Source organism: Lates calcarifer, linkage group LG24, assembly GCF_001640805.2.
Source record: "Lates calcarifer isolate ASB-BC8 linkage group LG24, TLL_Latcal_v3, whole genome shotgun sequence".
Lineage (NCBI taxonomy): Eukaryota > Metazoa > Chordata > Actinopteri > Centropomidae > Lates > Lates calcarifer.
Window position 1 is genome coordinate 19,214,330 of NC_066856.1, and position 20,848 is coordinate 19,235,177.

Consider the following 20,848-nt stretch of genomic DNA (forward strand, 5'->3'; position numbering starts at 1 on the left):
GATAACTTCAGAGCAGAACAGGTAGCTGCTTCAATTAGACTAACAAACACTTCATGATCCATTAAACTGATTCACAGCTACTTTATCCAGCTCCTAAAGATTTGCTCCTACGATTGGAGCAGAAAAAAGTATGAGAGGTTTAATTTAAGAGGATGAAAAAGTTCTTCCATGAGGCCCAGTGTTCCTTAAATATTTAAACTAGCTGCATATTTAATGGCTGTTACACTTCAAGTTCACCGCAACACATCAGCCAGACAGTTAATTTCAGACACTGCTAAAAGTCTCCAATGTTACAGCATGTTGTAACACTACAGCTGCTTGGAAGATTAGCTGGTAAACTGTGCGTTTCCACCCAATGAGAACCAATAAAGTGCAGGGAATGTAGATGAGAGTAGGAAAAGCACTGCCAGTGACTAGACAGATACAGCTTTGTTTCCTAAGAACTAACGTTACCTCTGTGGTGTTCAAGTCCCTTTCACTATCATCACCATCACCGAATGAAGGATGAGCCCTCGTGTGGTTTTGTGTATTCAGCTCTCTCTCTCACACACACACATTCTCAAACTATGAGACAGAGGAGGGAGGAGGGGGCACAGAAAGACAGGGTGATGTTATATGAACATGAGCACAGGATGGTGGGTATCTGGGAGTAAAGAGCAGAATTAGGACTAAAAAGCCGGAACGCACTGGAAGCGAAACCTGAATTTATCGATTTGTAACCCGACAGTTTACAGCTGGTAGCAGACGCTTTAACGGTCTCTTTTCTCTACAGTCTGCTTCTTATATTTGGAGACAGGCTATAAAATGAACTACACTACAGTATATAGTGTTATATTTTGTTTATATATCTCATTGTACGCTTTAACTTGCTGTTATATATCTTCTAGGGCATTAATCGATTGTTTGAAATCGCCGCTTTCACTACTAACACCTTGATTAAAGATATACAGGATGTCTGTTTGCCTTTAAATAGGTTGATGGCTGCTATGAAACCTCAGGAAGCAGAGAAACCTAATTCAGATGAGATCTGTGATACAGGTTTGATCCGGTGAAATAAAATAAATACAGGTTCCCTCGGTACATGAATGAATCTGCCGCTTCCAGTGCGTTTCTGCAGTAGGCCTGACTGGACAGCCTAAATACAGTAGGTGAGTAGTAGAATAGGAAACTGACCACAGTCCAAACATAAACCAGCAGAATGAAACCTTTTTTTCTCCCCACGATTATTTTTCCTTAATTTTCTGAGAAAGCTAATTCTGAAAATGTTCGAGCTGACTGTGAACATGTGGCGTCTCACCACGCCACGCTTCGATTGCCTTCATCAAGAAGAGCAAATCTATGCCAGCATCTTTCCTTACCTTAGGTAAGTGCTGGTCTCTAGTTTAAAAGCCTGCGCGTCAGTAGAGTCTCCCACCTGTAAACACCTGATCTCCCAGTGGGAGACTTCAGTCCTTGAACAGTGCATTTCCATTTCTATAAAAGGAGGCTTGTTGTGGAGCAGACCTCAGCTGCAGCGTCTGACGTGCTCTAGCACATACTCTGGGAAATGCAGACTGCACACCTGCAGACCGTCCAGTTTGCAAGGCATCCTGGGATACTCGTCCTCCTTCCACTTGTTTTCGTCGGGGTCGAAGGTGAGGATGGAGTCACTGTAGTGGCCGTTGTAACACAGGCCGCCCAGCACCATGATCTGCCTGTCCAACACCGCCACCCCGTGGCCGCTGCGCCCAATGGGCATGGAGGCGAGGATGGTCCACTCGTCAGTCTCTGGGTCGTACACCTCGGTGGACGGGCAGCCCTGCGACTCGAAGGACGCCCGCAGGATCACGCACACCCCTCCGAACACGTACAGCTTCCCGTTGTGAGAGATCATCTTGTGGAAGCAACGGGCGTAGTTCATTTTGGATTTGTTCTCCCAGCAGCTGGCGTGAGTGCCGGGCAGCAGCGGGCCTCGGCCGGCGCGTGTCCTGTGTGCGTCCGAGCCCCCCGAGCTCCCTCCTCCTCCCCCGCCTCCCGCCTCCCGCCCCGGATCGAACACACACACCTGTTTGGAGGTGGAGGAGGAGGTGATGCCACCGGTGATGTACAGTTTACCATTAAGGACCGTTCCCTCGTGACCGTACTTGTTTACGGGGTACGGGTCCACGAACTCCCAGCGGTCCTCTGTGATGTCGTAGCGCTCCGTGGAGTAGAAGGTCTCGTCCCGCGTGCGGCCCGCCACGGCATAAATAAACTTGCCGATGACGCCCACGGCAAACTCTGACCTGCAACAACAAGACCATGAATATGTATCGATGAGTGAATAATTCATTCAAAGACTTCTGGCTGGGAGCATCTGGAAAAACATTACGTGACAATACAGCGAGAAAAGAGAACAAACGATAGGACACTGCTCAGAGAAACATCCAGGGCTCTGGGCTCCTCTAACCTGGGAACAGACATGTCAGCCATGCGTAGCCAGGAGTTCTGTCGAGGGTCGTAGCGGTAGACTTTGGAGGAGGCGTGAAACTCTCCGTCGGGCCCCAGCTCCTCTCCGCCCAGCAGGAAGGCAAAGTTGTTGACAATAGCCAGGCAGTCGGGTCGTAACGGCACCTGAGGTCCCTCCAGCTCCCACCACACCTGAGGGATCACACCAGACGGACACTGACTTCAGATCAGATTACAGAAACAGACGAATCACTCAATTTTGTACTTCTGGCCCAAATGACCCTGGAGCGTAGATGATGTTTGTCCTCCGGGGCAGAAAAACGAGCAGACACCTTTGGGCGCTGCAGCAGCAGGATCTTGCTGTTGACCATACTGTGACCGATCATCCCCCTGAAGACGGCGGTCTGTGGGCGGACGGAGCGGATGCGGTTGGAGCGTGTCTCCACCAGAGGTTGCTGGTTGACATCATGGAAGTAGCTGAGCGCCTGGTCCACCTCCTGCCTCAGCTGTCTGGAGTAACGGTAAAACTCTGACGTCTTCACCTGAGGAGGAGGGAAGAGGACGGACGATAAATACCAGCGACAGCTCAGGACTCCTGTCACACACTGTATTAATCTCTGCCGCCTTATCAGCGCTCACCTTCTCAAAGATGTTGGCTGGCGTCATGAGACAGAAGCGGATGGACTGCACGATGGTGTCCGTGTGCCTCCAGCGCCGCCGGTCGTGCCGCAGCCACGCCTGAACAGCTTCATACAGCTCGATTTCAGGGAAGCGACTCAGAGCATCGCTGTTCAGGTACGCCTGGAGAGAGAAAGATAAGTGACACTACATCAGATGACGATACAGTCAGTAGTGTCTGCTCGTGTTTACCAAACTTCCTGAAGGTGTTTGTATTTATAGTCCTGCTCTGCTGTAAGTAATCTGTAAACAACAACTGCACCTGCAGTCTCTCGAGGCTGAGGTAGGACAGGAAGTCGGGTCGGCTCATGAGGGGGACAAAGTTGTCGAGTAGGAAGTTGTCGAGCTGCTCCTGGACGCCCTCCACGCCCACGCTGAAGTCCTCCAGTAGGCGCATGACCTCGGCACAGTTCTCCAGGCAGATCTTGGCCAGCAGGAAGGAGCAGCAGAACTCCACCGCCTCCGTCAGCTGGACGTACATGGCCGCCTGCCGGTGCAGGAGGAGGAAACAGAGGAGGTGAGTGTGAGAAGAGTGAGAGTGTTACAGCTATGTGAACAGACAGAATTCTTGTATGCTACCTGCAGGATTTCTTGGACAGTGGGCATGCTGAGCTCCAGCGAGCCGTAGTACATGAACCGGAGGATGTGACCGAACCCAGCAGCTGTCAGCCCCTTCATGTGGATCTTGTCCTGGTCCCTCTCCCTCATGTCTGCTGTGAACATGACCCGGAAGTAGTCGCTCTGGGTGGCCAGAAGCGCCTTGTGGGCCTGCAGGAGAACGGACACACAGGAGTAACGGTAAAACTCACTGAGGCCACAATGTCTTTTTATATTCTTAGCAAAGTAAAAGCTTGGAAAAAACAAAACAAAAACATGATTTACTCCAACAGAGGAAGCAGTTAAATGGAAGTGACCTCTCTCTGTGGGAGTAAAATACAACAGCTGAATGAAAACACTCTTCTCCTGCACACTGTGCTTTATTCAGTCATTTTCCTTCATCTTGTCTGAAGTTTCCTCACATTTCTCTGTATATCTCCACAGAAACCATATGTACAAAACATTATATATTATAGTGAGTAGATTCTATATTCTCTCAACCTAATTATCTTTCAAACACAGTGTATTTAAATCTCCTCCACAAACTCATTTCAAAGTCCATCTGTGTTGGAAATGAACACATCCATCCATGAGGAACATTTTCTGTAGTTCTAAAAGAAATCCTGTTAATGGAGAACAAATATAATCCAGTAGACTTGACAGAAAATGCCTCAAGTCTAATTCGTCAACTTTACGCTGCCAGTTTTTTTTTCAGCCTCTAAGAAGATTTTTTCCCTATCCAGTACTTTGAAGAGCAGCTCTGTGCCTGAGACGTCCAAGCTCCCAGGAGACATCCCTGCAGGACGATGATAACGTAAAATCCCACGGTCCGATGTGCATTTAAGGCAACATCCATATGTGTGTTTGATTTGTGTACCTGGAAGTGGTGCTCCTCTATCAACAGCGTGACATCCAGCAGCAGACGCTCCTCGTACAGCGCCCGGAAGCCCGACGACACACTCCCATCGTGCACCTGGGACAGGTACACCTCCACATCCGCCCCCGACATAACACACCTGAGGGCATGAGGGAGGAGGAGAGGAAGGAGCAGGACAGAGGGGGGAGGGAGACGGTGGGGGTTAAGGTGTTACGACAGATCTATAAGGTCAAAATGCTGAGCTTGGCTACAGCTGTCTAGAGCAGAACTAACAGCTTCTCAAAAGTGAATTCAGCGAATACAAAGATGTGAGTTTCTCTGAGGAGGAGATTATGTTTGAATGAGCGCTGCTGAAAACAGTAAGTCTGCGCCTGGAAGGGCATTCAATAGGACGCTCAGCATTAAAAGCTCAGCACTTCAGCTGCTGCATCCTAACAAGCCGTTACTCTTTCACCGCCAAACGTACGGTGTGTGATTCTTTGCTGACACACTGGGGAAATACCCCGCACCACTGCAACACAGTCAGGTTAGTGGAAAATAAAGAGAAAGAGAGAAAGGAAATCATCCGGCATGACATTAATCCAGTCTCTTCAGCACGAAGATACACAACCATCCACACATGCACAAATCACAGAGAGAGAAAACTTAACAAGAAGAACACATGCTCAAAATTTACATTTAATTCTGCACATGAGAAAAACTAGAAAACACAAACAAATCATTTGCACACCTTCACAAATTCATTCATTCATTTAAAATGCAAATGAAAACAAACACACACATACACACACAGCACACAGCACACTCACCTCTGATTGGCCACGGGCATGTCAGAGGGGGTTGTCCGAGCCAATCAGAGGACAGTGCCCCTTGTGTCCAGTAGATGCTAACAAAGTCCCTTTTCTGAGCGTCAATCACCTGGACGACAAAGCCAACACAACCGCCACATTAAAGCATGAATGTCTGCAGGGGGCAAACTGCAATAAAAAAAAAAGCGAGACAAGGACTAATCTGCTCATGTTAAATATCTTCAATCGTGGCCAAAAGTACACGGACACCTGAACATTACACACCTGTAAATGTTAAACATTTCCACGTGTCCACATACTTTTGGCCACATTGTATATGTCAACAGAGGCGAGAAAGGAATTTGTTCACTTCTTGTATTTCTGTTTAAAAAATGTGGCAAAAAAAAAAAACAATTGCAGGGAAATTCACAATGATTACAATCCTGGTTTTATTATGAAAATCAGTGTGACATTGGTGTTAGCTGCAGCCCTAAAGAGTTTAGTGTTAAAGGATTATTCCAGGTTATTACAACCTTGTTACTGGTGTAGTTTTGTCCATCATTTCTGTTTTAATAACAACACTGGGCTCAATAGGTTTAGATAACCTAGATAACCTGTTGTCGTGTCTGGTCCTAACTTCTTATTAGGAGCCGATTCGTGGCCAAAACTACAACAATAAGTCTCAGGTTGTAATGAACTAGAATCATCCTTTAAATCAACAACCAAGTAAAACAAACACTCCACTGATAATGGCCATTTTAGCAGAACATGAAATGGGATATGAGGCTATTAAATGTAGGACGTACAATGTTAAATGTCTAAACATTTCTGTACAAATATAAGAGTGGGCAGAAAAATAGGTCAAACTCAAGCCTAAGTGGAAATGTGGGTACTGTAGTGTAATAAAATACACCCAAAAACAACCAAAACAATTCAAATCTTTTATTTAAAGTGACTTGTGTCTCGCTAAAGGACACTTTAGCAGCGCTCTAACCTTCAACCATTCATCTCCACTGTGATACAGGGGATGTAAATGAGGCAAACTGTGTCAGAAAGAGGGGATGGATGGATGATGAGTTAAAGGTGAAGGTTTATTTTCTAACATGCAGGGCGTCAGAGTGTCAAATCGTACCTTTTGGAGCCCGGGCGAACAATCACAGGCTTTGACGGCTGAGCGCTAAGGGGCCGCTCGCATTTCCTGTGTTTATGCTTCCCTGGTTCTAACAGAGGAGACAAGAAAAAGAGCCATAAGACGATGGAGGACGAGCAGGGAGCACAAGCTACAGGAAGCTTTACACCGCTGCAAACATCAGCTGTAAAACACACAGCCTTTCAGTCTTTGACAATGTAAACATCATATTTTACTGGATGCACATTTGCAATAATCCAAGAATGTGTGGAAAAAGTTATTTTCACATCCTCTTCACAGTTAATATACTGCTGATCTTGGCTGATTACCGTTAATTTATTGACTATTTAAGCTCTGGATATTCTGTCTGAACAACAGCCATATGACACAGAAGTTTCAGGATAAGATGCCACAGTGAGAAACAGAAAAGCAGGTCATTTCTGTTCAGTTCTGGTAACTACAATCAGCTAATCATTTCAGCAATAATCCACAATACTTCTAAATATAAAAGGAAATGAAGTTGCACAAGAGAACTTGAACCCCAAACTTCAGTGACTGCTACCCAGTGAACAGCTCTCTAAATTCAAGGAAATCCCGGTGTAGTTTTGTATTAGGATGTCTCTGACCTGACTTGGGTCTGCCTCTTGGTGGGAAAGAAAAACAACAGGTTGACAGTCTGCACAAAGTCTATCAGCTCAGTTACTAGCCTGCAGCTCAGCGAAATTACTGTATCTCCACCACTCACAAAAGAACAGTAGTTAAAGCTGAGTGACTCGTTATAACATGAGGTTTTTGTTTGTGTTTTTGTGTCGTTACATTAAGGTTTAGGCAGGCAGAGATGTGTTTAAGACAAAGCAAAGACAGGGTAAACCGTGTTGGTTTGACATCTTAAAGTACATTTAAACCGACGTGGGCAGCAAAACAGTGAGTTAGAAAAGCTAATGTCCGTTACAGCTTTTAGTTTTTATTACAACCGCAGGTTTAAGTGTGCTACAGAGACCCTACGTGCGAAGACTAACGTCCCAAAACAAAGGCTAACGCTAAAGATAACGGTTCACAGTCAGCTCCGGTGTCCGCGGAAGAAGGCGACGGTACGAGCCGTTAGCTGACGTTAACGCCGTTGGAATAAATGTGTAATAAGAGGCAGGTATTTTATGCTAATGCTAGCTACCTGACTGGACAAACTAACTGTCACGATTCTCAGCTGTGGTGACAGGAGCTACGGGGGGATCCGACACTGCTCGACCCAGGGAGCAGCGTTAGCTTTAGCTGCTGGAACCAACCGTCTCACCTCGGCGGTGCGAATCCCCACAACCCCTCTTCGACCAGGCAGCTCTGGCTCCTTCGGACATGAAGTTGCGGGTTCGATTCCGGGCTCAAGAAAGCGGACGGCAGCGGTGCACTGCCATATTTCTATCGTCCATCTGCCCAGACGGAGAGACCCCCCCACTCGGCTCTGAATTAAACGGGTAGCAAACCACAGCAGTACACAGGCTTTGCGGACGCCATTTTCTGCGCCGGCGTCATTTCCCTTCTGGGCGGAACTGAAGGGCGTTGTGCGGTGCAGCAAAGATCGTATATCGAAGGAAGATGTCTCACTCTGCTCAAAAACAGATACAAAGATTCTCAACACAACTACAAATAGCTGCAAAATGACCACAAAGACACATAAAGCAACTGAAATAGAAGTAAACAGTCACTAAATGAGTCGAAAATGACCAAAAAGAGATGCAAAAAGAAGGAAACCAATGAAAAATAACCTCAAAGACAAACAAAACAGCCATTAAGAGACTTTAAAACAACAACAAAGACACAGATCAATCTCAAAATGGTCAAAAAGAGAGATAAGACAACTACAAGGAGACATAAATGGACCACAAGGAGTTGCAAAACAACCACAAAGAAACCCAAAGCAAATACAAAGAGATACCTAACAACAAGACATGAAAACTAACAATAAAGAGACAAAATCACATTAAAAAGAGACACAAAACGAACACAAATAGGTGCAAACAACTACAGAGATGCACAGATGGACCACAACAATGTACGAAACGACCGTAAAATGACTCAAAATACCCACAAAGAAATGCAAAACAAATCTGTGTCAGTTGTTTTGTGTCTCTTTCAGTCTGGTTGTCTAGAAGGGAAGGGGGGAATCACAGTCTGTGTCCAGGGACCATTGTCTCATAATATATTCATGGTTTAATTATTGGATATGTCCAAATAAATTAACATTAATTTCATTACCACAGTTATTGGGGTAACAGGAAATGGGGAAATGTAGCTCATCCAGGATTTGCCCTAGTATACACAGTAAAGAACTACAAACCAAGTAACAGGACTACAAAAAGTTCTTAAACGACGTCACTAAACAACGACGGACCTGATACGTGAATAAGAATATATTTATTTACTTTGGGATAGGAAAACGTTAGTCAGAGCTTACGTCCATTTTCACAACACGTCTTTTTGATGGGATATAAACAGCAGCAGCTTGTGAAGATTAATTTTACGGTCTTTTACAGTAGAAATAAATTGCATCAGCCGTTGTGAAAGGACCCCGCTGCCGTTACTTGGATGAATCACGCGAGTTTCAAACCGAAAATACCAATATACCACGCATCTTGTACTAACATATGCTATTTTCTATTAATCTGAAAAGGTGTTAATATATTTGATTTAATAAGTGACAACAGGAGAAGAGAAACGATTTATTTTTTTCGGTTGATCAGGCATTCGCCGGAGCCGCCTTCTCCATTCCTTTTTCATTCAAGATGGCGGGCGACGAGTCTGGTACAACGCTTGGTCAGCCTCACCTGGCCAAACAAGACCTTAGTTCTCTGGTGAGTGTACGATTCACAGATTTTACAACTTTGTACTGTTATGTCGGTGGTTGTCGGCCCGTCGTGTCGCTAAAACGGTTACAAAAAAGGTGACAATTCTTAACGGTCGCCGGTACTGCGCCGGCACATGACGCCAGGCCCCGCAGGGCGGAGAGTGAAAGATACCCGTTTCACATCCGACAAGGATTACACTCAATTTTACAAATATTTAACAATGAGACAGACGTGTTAATGTATGATGTTTATTTTCGGCTACTACTATTGTCGTCATCTTCCGTCAGAAATATCTGCTTTACTCAAACGGCATCGTTTCCCAGTTAGAATAAAATCTGTTAAAATGTCAATGGAGTTCGTAATGGTGATGGAACCCACTGTTGGCAGGCTTATAGTCGTTATAGAACAACAGTTGATGTGCTCATATTACAGCTGTTGATTCTACCTTTTGAGTTTAACAGTGAATAATCACTATGGGGCAGTGTTTGGATGCCCGTCAGTGTTGCACTCCCTTCGTCTTTGTTCCCATTCATCTGCAGGATTAAAAGGAGGGATGCAGCACTGCTCTGCTCAGTGTGTCAAATACTGTGTTGTTTTTCAGTGTGTGATCAGTCTAACATGTGTGTCATTGTCTTCCCAGGATGTGACCACCCTGACACCTCTATCCCCAGAGATTATCAGCAGACAGGCCACCATCAATATTGGTAAGGAAATTAGTCACTGGCTTAAGTTATATTTTGTAATCATACCACCATTGTTTACCACCATAATTTCTCTGTCCCCCTCCTTCTGCCAGGCACCATCGGTCATGTGGCCCATGGAAAGTCCACAGTAGTGAAGGCCATTTCTGGTGTTCACACTGTCAGGTTCAAGAATGAGCTGGAGAGGAACATCACCATCAAGTTAGGATATGCTAATGCTAAGGTAATGGCCTGTCTCTGTCAATAAAGACACTTTGACAGCAAATATTAGACTCATTATGAGCAATTCATCTCCAGAAATACAACTTTAACCTGGTGATAGAGACTCAACCCTCGTTTGGAGAAGCTGATAATCACTGTCATGTTTTTACCCTAGATCTATAAACTGGATGACCCCAGCTGTCCCAGGCCAGAGTGCTACAGGTCGTGTGGCAGCAGCACTCCCGATGAGTTCCCCACAGACATCCCCAGCACCAAGGGCAACTTCAAACTGGTCAGGTAAGACTGGGGAGAGAGGACAGTCTTGTCTGAGAAGTGCAGGGGTTCAGCTATTAAACTCTGTAAAACCTTTGCTCATCCATCAGACATGTGTCATTTGTGGACTGTCCTGGTCACGACATTTTGATGGCAACCATGTTGAACGGAGCTGCCGTCATGGACGCAGCCCTCCTGCTGATTGGTAAGCCTCTTCACACCCTCCAACAAGACAAACTTTGATTGAAACCGCGTGTTATTAACTCTCCAGTCTCGTTGGAAATCATCCGAGTTTTGTCCCTGTTGCTCTCTTCCAGCGGGTAACGAGTCGTGTCCTCAGCCTCAGACGTCAGAGCATCTGGCCGCCATAGAGATCATGAAGCTGAAGCACATCCTCATCCTGCAGAACAAGATCGACCTGGTGAAGGAGAGCCAGGCCAAAGAGCAGTACGAGCAGATCCTCGCCTTCGTACAGGGTGAGTCGAAATAAAGCTACGCTCCGAAGAGAAGGGGTTCTTCCAGACGTCACATGAAGCTGCCTTCAGCTGTTGCCTGAAATCACAGCTTCTGTGTCACACTGAGAAAGCTACAAAGGTTTTGTTTCTGCTGCAGGCACAGTGGCAGAGGGAGCTCCCATCATTCCTATCTCAGCCCAGCTCAAGTACAACATCGAGGTGGTGTGTGAGTACATTGTCAAAAAGATCCCAGTGCCCGTCAGAGACTTCATATCTGAGCCCAGACTCATCGGTAAGAAAAACCCCACATGTACAGGCTGCTTCTTTTTTTAACTTCCCCTTTGTTTTTTGAGTTTTATTGGTTTGATGTGAAACCCTGTGAATGTCTGTTAACGTTTTTATTCTTTCCTGTCGCAGTCATCAGATCCTTTGATGTGAACAAGCCCGGCTGTGAAGTTGATGACCTGAAAGGAGGCGTGGCGGGAGGAAGTATCCTGAAGGGTGTGCTCAAGGTGAGCAACAAGGAGAAGATGCTGAAACCCACTGACATCAGCTCAGTAACTCGCTTTTTAAATCAGGGAACAGGAAGGAAATCTAAATGTTGGTTTTACATTTTATGTTGTGTTGGATTCTTGTTTGATTTGGTGCATGTTTTGAGTATTTGGAGGACCTAATCTTAACATGATAAAGGTGTCAGTATAGGTATGTTGATTTTTGTCTATGGATCCCTCTGATACTAAAAGAGCTTCACCAGAACCTTTTGTTGAGCTATCATCTGTTTCTCTGTGTGACCTCCAGGTGGGTCAGGAGATCGAGGTGCGGCCAGGTATCGTGTCCAAAGACCAGGAAGGGAAGCTGATGTGCAAACCCATCTTCTCCAAGATCGTCTCTCTGTTCGCTGAGCACAACGACCTCCAGTACGCTGCACCCGGAGGCCTGATTGGTCAGTCCACGCTCACACATTTCAACCTCAGTAACAACAATCTGGGGAAAAAACATAAACAATATGAAGTGATCTAATGTGTGTTTGTGTGCAGGCGTGGGCACTAAGATCGACCCGACGCTGTGCCGTGCGGATCGTATGGTCGGTCAGGTGCTGGGTGCCGTCGGAGCGCTGCCAGAGATCTTCACCGAGCTGGAGATCTCATATTTCCTGCTCAGGAGGCTGCTGGGAGTCCGCACAGAGGGAGACAAGAAGGCTGCCAAGGTGAGCCGTGGGAAATGTAGTCAGAGTGATGCTGAAGAATGTTTGCCTGAGCCTAAACACTTTCCTTACTGGGGTCAACATTTTATCTGTTTGTGTGCCTGCAGGTCCAGAAGCTGTCTAAGAATGAAGTGCTGATGGTGAACATCGGCTCTCTGTCGACCGGCGGCCGCGTTAGCGCCGTAAAGGCCGATTTGGCCAAGATCGTCCTCACCAACCCCGTCTGCACAGAGGTCGGAGAGAAGATCGCTCTGAGTCGACGAGTGGAGAAACACTGGCGGTAAGAGTCACAGCATCTGTTAAAATATGCAGAGTCTCCGAAAACAAAGACTCTCTACGAGTGTTCAGAGATCCAGAAAGGCCGGTGTGAGTTTAAAGATTTATCAGGCGTCAGATCACTGCTAATACTCACCATGAGGATGATCTTACATCTCTGTGAAGTCATCGTAGTGATAATGATGGGGCTTCCTCACAGGAAGTTGGTTCATTCCTGCGCCTGATTGTGACTGAAGTTGCAAAAGCATTGCAACATGCTGCTGTTACTAATGAGTGCAGAGATAACACATGGAGCGATCCTGACACATCTCATGTTCTTATCAGTGTAGTTTTTAGATGGTTTGCTCGTCAGGTATCTGACTTGTTGCTGGTTATTATCTTTGAAGATGATTAAGTTAAACATTATGTCTGCTCTTTCTGTCTTCTAACCATGTCTCCTCCTTTTCTCCTCTCAGTCTGATTGGTTGGGGACAGATCAGGAGGGGCGTGACCATCACACCCACAGTGGACGACGACTGAGGAGAACAAACCGGGACGTCACCGTGAAAGCTCCCGTCAGCCCGGACAACACAAACATCACACTCTCTCTTTGGCTTTTTTTCATTTTTTTTCCCCGAGGAAGGAAGGGAACAGAGCAGGACACGTCGGTGGTTTAAAGACGCCTCCTCCCCTGTGCTGCTCTTCTTCCTCTGCAGCCGCATGAGAACGTCATAGGTCGATTTTCACTGCAGATGAAGGACAGAGGAGGAGAGGAGGAGCTTTAGACTGATAACAATGCAACAGAGGAGGCTCACCTGAGTGAGCCAGAGGGTTTCTTCAGTACAGAGATGATCTGTACTGTCCACAGATTTCACTCAGATCTAATAAAATACATTTGGAAGAAATGTGCTCGTCTCTGACGTCTGTTTGTCGGCTTTCATTGTAGCAGCTGAATATGGAAATAAGTATTAAACAGGTCAGAAGGATGGATGCTGATTTATATCAAGTGAATTTGTCTGTGTAGAAATAGTGAAATGGGCTTTAAAAGGTTAGTCAGACAGAAAATTAAAAGCAGTGTTTTCAAACAAAGATCTCATTCAGTTTCTCAGCTCCAGGACCTGAAGCTTTTCTTTGTCCTAAACTTATTTTGAGACTTTATCTGAGCTCACACTGAATTCATTTACCACCAATGAAACAGGTTTGGGTTTGGGTCCTTTTAATAGCCTGATCCAGCTGCTCTCACTATTTTAAAACTCTCATTTACTCTGCTGCATCACAGCAGAACTCTGCCTTCATTTCTATTATCTTTAATCAAAATAGGAGATGAAACAGGAAGCTGTCATACAGTTAATAAATCATTAACATTCAGCAGGTACTGGTTTATCACAGGCATTTATTTAGAAGATAAAATCAAACCGGTCTACAGCAGAACATCTTCAATATGATGATTTTTATTTAGTTTTTGGAGTAAATTCATTTTTCATGTTAAATATATTTTCTCTAACATGAATAGGTTTTCATGGCTGTAAAGAAACATAATGAAGTTGTAGCTAATCCTCACGCTGGGTGATGCCACCGTTTACTGAAGGTGTTGTCGCATTTCCGGGATGATCCACCTGACGAGCACGGGACATGACGTCGCTCAGGTGTCAGAGTGAGACCCGAGCAGAGTTTAGCGTTAGTTACTTTACATAAACCTGAATCAGAGATGATTTAATTCATGCGCTCAGTACAAAGACACCAGAGCTTTTCTGTTTCATCTCTTCACAAAGCAAAACAAAGAGAACGTGAACGCATCGCGGTGACGACCGACGGATAAAACCCGGGTTTTTATATTTTCCTCATCGTTTCTGGTCTGATTTGAAGCCGCATGGAGTCTGCAGGTGAGACAACGTCAAAATGAATGTGTGTGAATGAGCAGGACTCTGATTCACCTTTACTGACTGCGGTTCACTTAAGTTTGTAAAGTGGTGGTGGAAGAAGTATTCACATCCTTTACTCGAGTAAAAGTATCAGTAAATAATTGGTTGAATCATTGGTTGAAGTATTAAAGTAAAAGACTGTTAGTGCTGCAGGTTAATAAACATCAGATACACCTGAGAGGTCCAGGTGATTAATGTGGATCACTGGAACATTTAAAGAGAAAAATCACTTTAGTGGAGCTCAGACGTTTACACTGATTTTCTAAAAGGGTCAGAAGCCAAACAGGAATGTGCTGGTTTAATCTTTAACAAAGTTATAGTTTGTTATATCTTTATCTTCAGAGTAACTAGTAACTAAAGCTGTCAGATAAATGTAGTGGAGTACAGAGTCCAGTATTTCCCTCTGAAATGTAGAGCAGCATACAATGGAAATAAGTAACCTCAAAACACAGAGCTTGAGGAAATGTTACTTTCCAACACTGCTGTGAGGCAAAAGTAAAACATTTAAGACTCTGTTTCCTGTCTGTTATTGGTCAGATGGTCAGCGTGGGCGTGATGGCGGCGGCAGTCAGAGACGCTCCCCTCTCGACGTCATCATGAGTCAGATCCGCCGGAAGCGCACGGCCTCGGACAGGAAGCCACTGGGTCGCTTCCTGTCCCGGACGTCTGAGCAGGCGGGGATCCCTGAGGACGGAGAGGCGGAGGGGAGGGAGAGCGTCCCGGGCGCTGCAGAGGCGGCGGAGAGCGAGCGAGACGTGGGCTGGGGTCGAGTGAGCGTCTTCCTGCAGAGGCTGGGGAAGAAAGCCGACAGCAGGAGCCTCAGTCTGGCTCACTGCGATCTGACTGCTACAGACCTGCTGGAGCTCGGTGCAAACACACACACACACACACACACATTTTACACTCTATATGAATCTGTTACACACTAAAGCACGCTCCTCGTCTGCAGCCACGCTGCTCCAGTTCCTCCCTCAGCTGGAGGAGGTGGACGTCTCCTGGAATGAGCTGATTGGTGGATGTCTGAAGGCGCTGACCTCTCACCTCCATCATGTGAGCGGGATCAGGACGCTGAGGCTCTGCAGCTGCAGGCTGAACTCTGACGACACCACAGCACTGGGTCTGGGACCTTCCCTGAGTATTATTATAATGCAGAGTAACAGACCAACCCCCTGCACTGATCCTGTGTGTGTTTGTAGGTGAGGCTCTCGGCTGCGTTCCTCTTCTGGAGATCCTCGATTTGTCCTGGAACGGTGGCGTTGGGGGTGGAGGCTTGCAAGGCCTGCTGGGTAAACTTCACCCAACGCTGAGGGAGATTCACCTGGTGTCCTGTCAGCTCACTGCACCTGACGCTGCTGCACTGGGTAATAAAATACACCTCTGGTATTAGTGAAGACAGCCTGGCTAGCGTAGGCCATTTCCTACATTTCCCATAATTCTTGGTTTGTCCTCTCAGGAGGAATAGTGTCTGCTCTCCCCAGACTGTGCGTGCTGGACGTCTCCTGTAACCCTCGGCTCACGCAGGAAGTCGACAGTGATGGCGGCGGCTTCGGGGAACTTGGTCGCCTCCCTCTCTCACGCCACCTCCCTCACCACGCTTCGGTTACAGGCCTGCGGTCTGACGACGGACTGCCTCGACGCCCTCGGTAGGAGATCTACTGTTGGTGATCAGTTCAGCCTGTGAACAGAGGAGCACCTGGGTTGTTTTTGGTGCAGATAGCGCCATCATGTGGCTTTTAGAGCCGGTCAGCTCTGAGGTTTAGAGGCATGTTTCTGTCCTGCAGGTGGTTCGCTCCAGGTGGCTCCCCTCAGTGCGAGAGTTGGACCTGTCCTGCAACAAAAGTGTGGCGGGAGGACTGAACCGCCTCGCCCCTCACCTGGCTCAGCTCACACACCTGGAGAGCCTCGACCTCCACCTGTGCTGCCTCACACGCTCCGACCTGGAGGCCCTGGGTGAGTGTGTGTAAACAGTGTGTGAATCTTAAACCTCAGACTGAGCTGACACCCTGCAGCGGTCATGTGACTCCATGTTTTCAGTCCAGGTGCTCCCCTCTCTGACGGCGCTGACGGAGCTCGACGTGTCGTCCAATAAGGAGGCAGGAGGCGTCATTCAGCCGCTGGTCTCCGCCCTCCCTCTGACGCAGGTGAAGCATCTGCCGCTCAGCAGCTGCAGCCTCAGTGAGGAGTCATTCACTGCTCTGGGTACACACAGTACACACCACTACAAGTACTGCAGTTACTGCCCATACTGCTGCTGCTGCTCTGCTATAAAGATGTTTATTATTGTGAGTCTGATGTCTGTGTGTGTGTGTGTGTGTGTGTGTGTGTGTGTGTGTCAGCTCTGGCGGTGCCGTACCTCCGCAGTGTGGATGTTTCCTGGTGTAAAGTGGTCGGCGGTCGTTTGGCTCTGCTGCTGGACGCTCTGCAGCCGTCCGTCATCCTGGAGCTTCGCCTCAGCAGCTGTGAGCTCTCCACTGACGACCTGCATCACTTAGGTAACAGGAAGTAGTTGTTATTTTATTGTGAGCACCAGGATCAAGTCGAGTGTTTGATGAGTCCTCAGTACTGACTCCTCTGTTTGTCCTGAGCAGCTGCAGTGTGCAGACGTGGATGTCTGTCCTCTCTCCGGCTCCTGGATCTCTCCTACAACGGCTCTGTGGGTGACGACGGCTGGTCCGCCCTGTTCGCAGCAGGAGGCCTGGGCTCACTGGAGGACGTCGACCTCAGCCTACGACCTTTGACCTCCGCCTGCTGCTCGGCCTGGCTGCCAGCGCTGCTCCGCGCTCTGCCGCGACTGCCGGCGCTGACTCGACTAGCCGTGCAGCGGTGGACGTTCGGCTCTCAGGACCGACAGCAGCTGAACCACTGCCTGAGGAAGAGGAACGTCCTGCTGGAGTGGGACACAACACATCATAAGCCGGCCAATCAGGAGAGCCCAGAGGAGTAGGGACCAGAAGTCCTGAACCTGCTAATCTGATACCATGTCGTTAATGAAGGACACCTGGATAAAAACATTTCCAGCTCTCTTTATTTCACCTACAAGATTTCAACACAGCATTAAAGTGCCGTGTAAATAGTCCTTTATGTACTTATAGTTTTCTAATCTGAGTCAGAGATCTTTCTTATTTGGTACAATACAACAAGATTGACCTGATTAAGCATCCTCTCGAGGAGTCGATCCATTTAGAATTACTGCCCAGTTTTATAGACGCACTTACTGTTTCACATGCACAATGTACTTTTACAAGCTTAAATCTTTGCAGTTGATGTCATGCAGCCTAAAATCTGTGCAATAAACATTTAAATGTAAAAAAAGATGGATATCAGGATGCAGATGTTTATTTTGGATGCTCCACTGATTTAAAAAATATCAGTTTATTGTTGAGATGGTTTATTTTATCATCAAGTTCATGACTTGGTATATTTGCATGCTTTTTTTTTTTTTTTTTTTGCACATTTGAATCAGTGTTGTGTCTTTTTATGTCAGTGTTGAAGTCTCTGTCTGTTGGGCTGCTGTTGGAAGTGAGGAGGTTTAGTGAGAGATTAGCAGAGCTGCAGAGGAACAAGTTGCCAGGTGTCAGTGTGCAGTGGGAAGGTGGAGTCTGGGCTGTCCACGCTGTAATAATGTCTCCTCAGATTCTGGAAGACCTCTGCGAGAAACACGTGACCGTCCACCTCGTACGCGCTGACGTCTGTGTGCTCCTGCAGCAGCCGGTCGCTGTATATCAGCTCTCTGAAGGCCTGAGGAGCAGCGGTGGATTTAGGTTTCACATGAGGTACAGAGTGTGTGCAGCTCAGTGATGAGTGTGTGTGTTACCTGGCAGACAGGCTCCTCCAGGTGGTTTCCCCAGATGTAGATGTGTGTTAAAGTTGTGTTAGCTTTCATAGCCTGAGTCAGAGACAGCAGACCCTCCGTCCTGATGTTGTTACTGTTGACAGACAGCCTGACAGACAGACAGAGACCGTGTGTGTACAGCATGGAAATATATTCAGGTGCTACAGAGGAATCAGGCAGGAGATCATTCTAATTTTACATTCACCTCTTCACATCTCTAAGAATGACTCTTTATAATCATGTTTTTCTGAGAGTATCGGACTCACTCCTTCAGGGTGCTGCCTGGCCAGGCGATGGCTTCACTCAGGTAAATGGCGCCGTCATCTTCGATCCGATTGGACGACAGATCTAAGACCTCCAGGGCCGGGTTCTGCTTCAGCACCTCAGCAAGATGGTACGCACCGTCACGAGTCACACGGTTACTACAGACAACAGAGACGAGATGAGGAAACCGTGAGTACACGAACCCTCCTCTGCCCTCACTGCTGCACAGCAGAGAGATTTTGGGAATGAGAATAGATTTTTTGTTTTCGTTCCTACCAGCGGAGGTCCAGGTAGCGCAGGCTGTGGTTGAGCTTCAGGCCTTCGGTCAGCCTCTCCATCCCGGTGTCGGTCATCCCCATCTTCCCCAGGTGGAGCTCCACCAGGGTGCTGTTCACTGCCAGCATCTCAGAGCAGTGCACCGCCCACTCCTCCTGAGAGACACAGGTTCAGGTTACAGTCAAACGCCTGTGTGCTGATCTATCAGAGTGACGCTCTGTGTGTCGGTACCTGGTGACTGAAGAGCAGTGGCCGGCTGATATCGACAGAGCGAAGGGCTTTGTTGCTTTTTAACACGATGGTGAGCGCTATCACACTCTGCGTGGCCTAAAGGGACAGAGGCGAGGTCAGAGAAACTGGCTTCTGATTGGACTACGACAATCAAACCTTCATATAACCGTTATCAGTTTACCAGGTCGCAGTCAGCCAGCTCCAGCTCCTGCAGGGTGTTGTTCACCTGCAGCATGCTCGCCAGGTGCATGGCTCCTTTGTTCCCGATCTTATTACCTGAAAGCCTCAGAGAGAGCAAGGTGCTGTTACTCTGGGAAAGAGAGAGAGAGAGAAATCATCAGTAAGAGTTGCTCTCAGCAGCGTCTATATATGACAGGCAGATATAGACCTGCAGGCTCTTGCTGAGGATCTCAGCTCCGTCTGTCAGGATGTCGTTGAACATCAGGTCCAAAGAGCGCAGAGCTGAATTCTCCTCCTGCTCAGTAAAAACAGGTTTAATATAAACCACAACTGCAACTTCAATAACAGGAAATATACCTAAAACTAACATGAGAGTTTGAGCTATTATTACCCCTCAGTACCTACCTGTAATAGGTCAGCCAGGTGTCCAGCCCCTTCATCTGTTATGTTGTTGTACTTCACATCAAGACCTGTTGGTACAAAACTTGTGAACAAAATTGTTGAAATGGTTAAAAATATCATAGTTAAAGTGTTGACCTGAACCTGGACTTCTCACCTGTCACACACTTGTTTTGCAGACATTTGGAGAGAACCAGGACGTCTTCATTGTTTAGTCTCTGGATGAGTCTCAGTCGGTTGTTTCCTGACAGTTTTAAGGTTAAATTCCTGCCACACACAAAACATAATTTAATAGATTTACTAATGTGTACACCTGTGCAGCTTCACATACCTACCATCACAGATTCAGATGCTTTTGGTGAGAAACACATCACAAAAAGTTGATAAACAGTTACTGTGCTTTTATTTTCTGGTTTAATTTATTCAGCAAATACTTTTGTAAATCCAATAGAACCTTAGCCAAAAATACACCAAACCAAATGTAACTACAAACTACTAGCAAACTTTTAGCCTAGCTAGCTATCAGTAGCTAACCATCCAGCTAGCTCAGTGAGTTTAACATAACGTTTGTAGAGTTAATGAATTTGTTACATATTAAGTTAACAATCTGGGTATAAAATACAACTAGTTAATATTAATTTAGAATAAACGCTTTAAAGAAAAATGCATAAGATAATAAAGAAAATTATACTAAGATACGTTGATGGCTAAGTTAGCTAGCTAATGTGTAGCGGATACTGTTTGTTAGCTTAGCTTCACATCCAGTTAATAAGTTAACTTTCTTGCCATCTGATCAATTGCACTGGAATTTTCTCAATATTAAAATTAAAATGTTAAAATGTTAAAAATATCTGTGAAATTGAAATGTTTAATTTGTAGTGACTTTGTCCAGAGTTTGACAAAGTTTGCCCAGACAGGTGATCTACTTTTCATACCGGAGCACATTTTACTGCTAATATTTGATTTAATTTTACTCATGTTGAACGCGAAATGAATGTCTTTCACTTGTAACGGAGTCATTAATAAACAACCTATGTACCTAATCTTAAACTTTAGTCGTTTAAATTCATATTTTAACCACTTACTTCGTCTCCGTCGTCTTCTCTAAAACCTCTATAATGTGTGGGTTTCTTTTTATCTGATGTTCTGCACAGACAGCTTCGTAAAGCTCTGAAATATTTGCGCTATCCATCGTTATCTACTAACGGAGAGTTTGGGTTGCTATGGCAACAACAGGGGAAGACGGCGCCTCGCAAGGGACAAAATAGAATAAAAAGCGCAATATTTTAACAGGAGATAGTTATATTTCTTATTTTTTG

The 20,848-nt window shown here is 46.2% G+C and overlaps 4 protein-coding genes across 6 annotated transcripts; 2 read left to right on the forward strand and 2 right to left on the reverse strand.

Moving 5' to 3' along the window:
- Positions 1-1,355: 1,355 nt before the first annotated feature.
- Positions 1,356-8,041, reverse strand: klhl15 (kelch-like family member 15). 3 transcript variants are annotated; one of them, XM_018679202.2, is made up of 10 exons: positions 7,788-7,842; positions 6,500-6,587; positions 5,389-5,497; positions 4,580-4,718; positions 3,685-3,873; positions 3,368-3,592; positions 3,067-3,228; positions 2,709-2,969; positions 2,429-2,619; positions 1,356-2,264 (listed from the first exon to the last, which is right to left on the reverse strand). In XM_018679202.2, the coding sequence occupies exons 3-10, from the start codon at positions 5,406-5,408 to the stop codon at positions 1,505-1,507; spliced, it is 1,947 nt and encodes a 648-aa protein (XP_018534718.1). In that variant the 5' UTR covers positions 5,409-5,497; positions 6,500-6,587; positions 7,788-7,842; the 3' UTR covers positions 1,356-1,504. The 3 variants fall into 3 exon arrangements, with proteins under 3 accessions (XP_018534718.1, XP_018534717.1, XP_018534716.1); XM_018679201.2 differs by lacking the exon at positions 5,389-5,497 and having other exon boundaries at positions 2,760-2,969; positions 7,788-8,041; XM_018679200.2 differs by lacking the exon at positions 5,389-5,497 and having other exon boundaries at positions 7,788-8,041.
- A 1,173-nt stretch (positions 8,042-9,214) lies between these two features.
- On the forward strand, positions 9,215-13,330 carry eif2s3 (eukaryotic translation initiation factor 2, subunit 3 gamma). Its single transcript, XM_018679196.2, has 12 exons — positions 9,215-9,342; positions 9,977-10,040; positions 10,133-10,260; positions 10,414-10,535; positions 10,622-10,716; positions 10,829-10,987; positions 11,124-11,258; positions 11,384-11,478; positions 11,765-11,909; positions 12,004-12,173; positions 12,278-12,450; positions 12,902-13,330. Exons 1-12 carry the CDS (start codon positions 9,274-9,276, stop codon positions 12,963-12,965), a joined length of 1,419 nt encoding a protein of 472 aa, XP_018534712.1. The 5' UTR covers positions 9,215-9,273; the 3' UTR covers positions 12,966-13,330.
- A 482-nt stretch (positions 13,331-13,812) lies between these two features.
- On the forward strand, positions 13,813-17,489 carry lrrc31 (leucine rich repeat containing 31). Its single transcript, XM_018679199.2, is given in 10 exon segments — positions 13,813-14,308; positions 14,885-15,214; positions 15,297-15,464; positions 15,544-15,708; positions 15,801-15,901; positions 15,903-16,004; positions 16,129-16,297; positions 16,382-16,546; positions 16,684-16,839; positions 16,936-17,489. Coding segments are annotated over 10 exon segments (1,725 nt in total). The 5' UTR covers positions 13,813-14,295; the 3' UTR covers positions 17,292-17,489.
- Positions 17,490-17,497: 8 nt separating this feature from the next.
- On the reverse strand, positions 17,498-20,741 carry lrrc34 (leucine rich repeat containing 34). Its single transcript, XM_018679197.2, has 10 exons — positions 20,615-20,741; positions 19,687-19,796; positions 19,536-19,600; positions 19,339-19,425; positions 19,132-19,260; positions 18,951-19,046; positions 18,720-18,874; positions 18,446-18,601; positions 18,162-18,288; positions 17,498-18,085 (listed from the first exon to the last, which is right to left on the reverse strand). Exons 1-10 carry the CDS (start codon positions 20,719-20,721, stop codon positions 17,888-17,890), a joined length of 1,230 nt encoding a protein of 409 aa, XP_018534713.1. The 5' UTR covers positions 20,722-20,741; the 3' UTR covers positions 17,498-17,887.
- Positions 20,742-20,848: the final 107 nt, after the last annotated feature.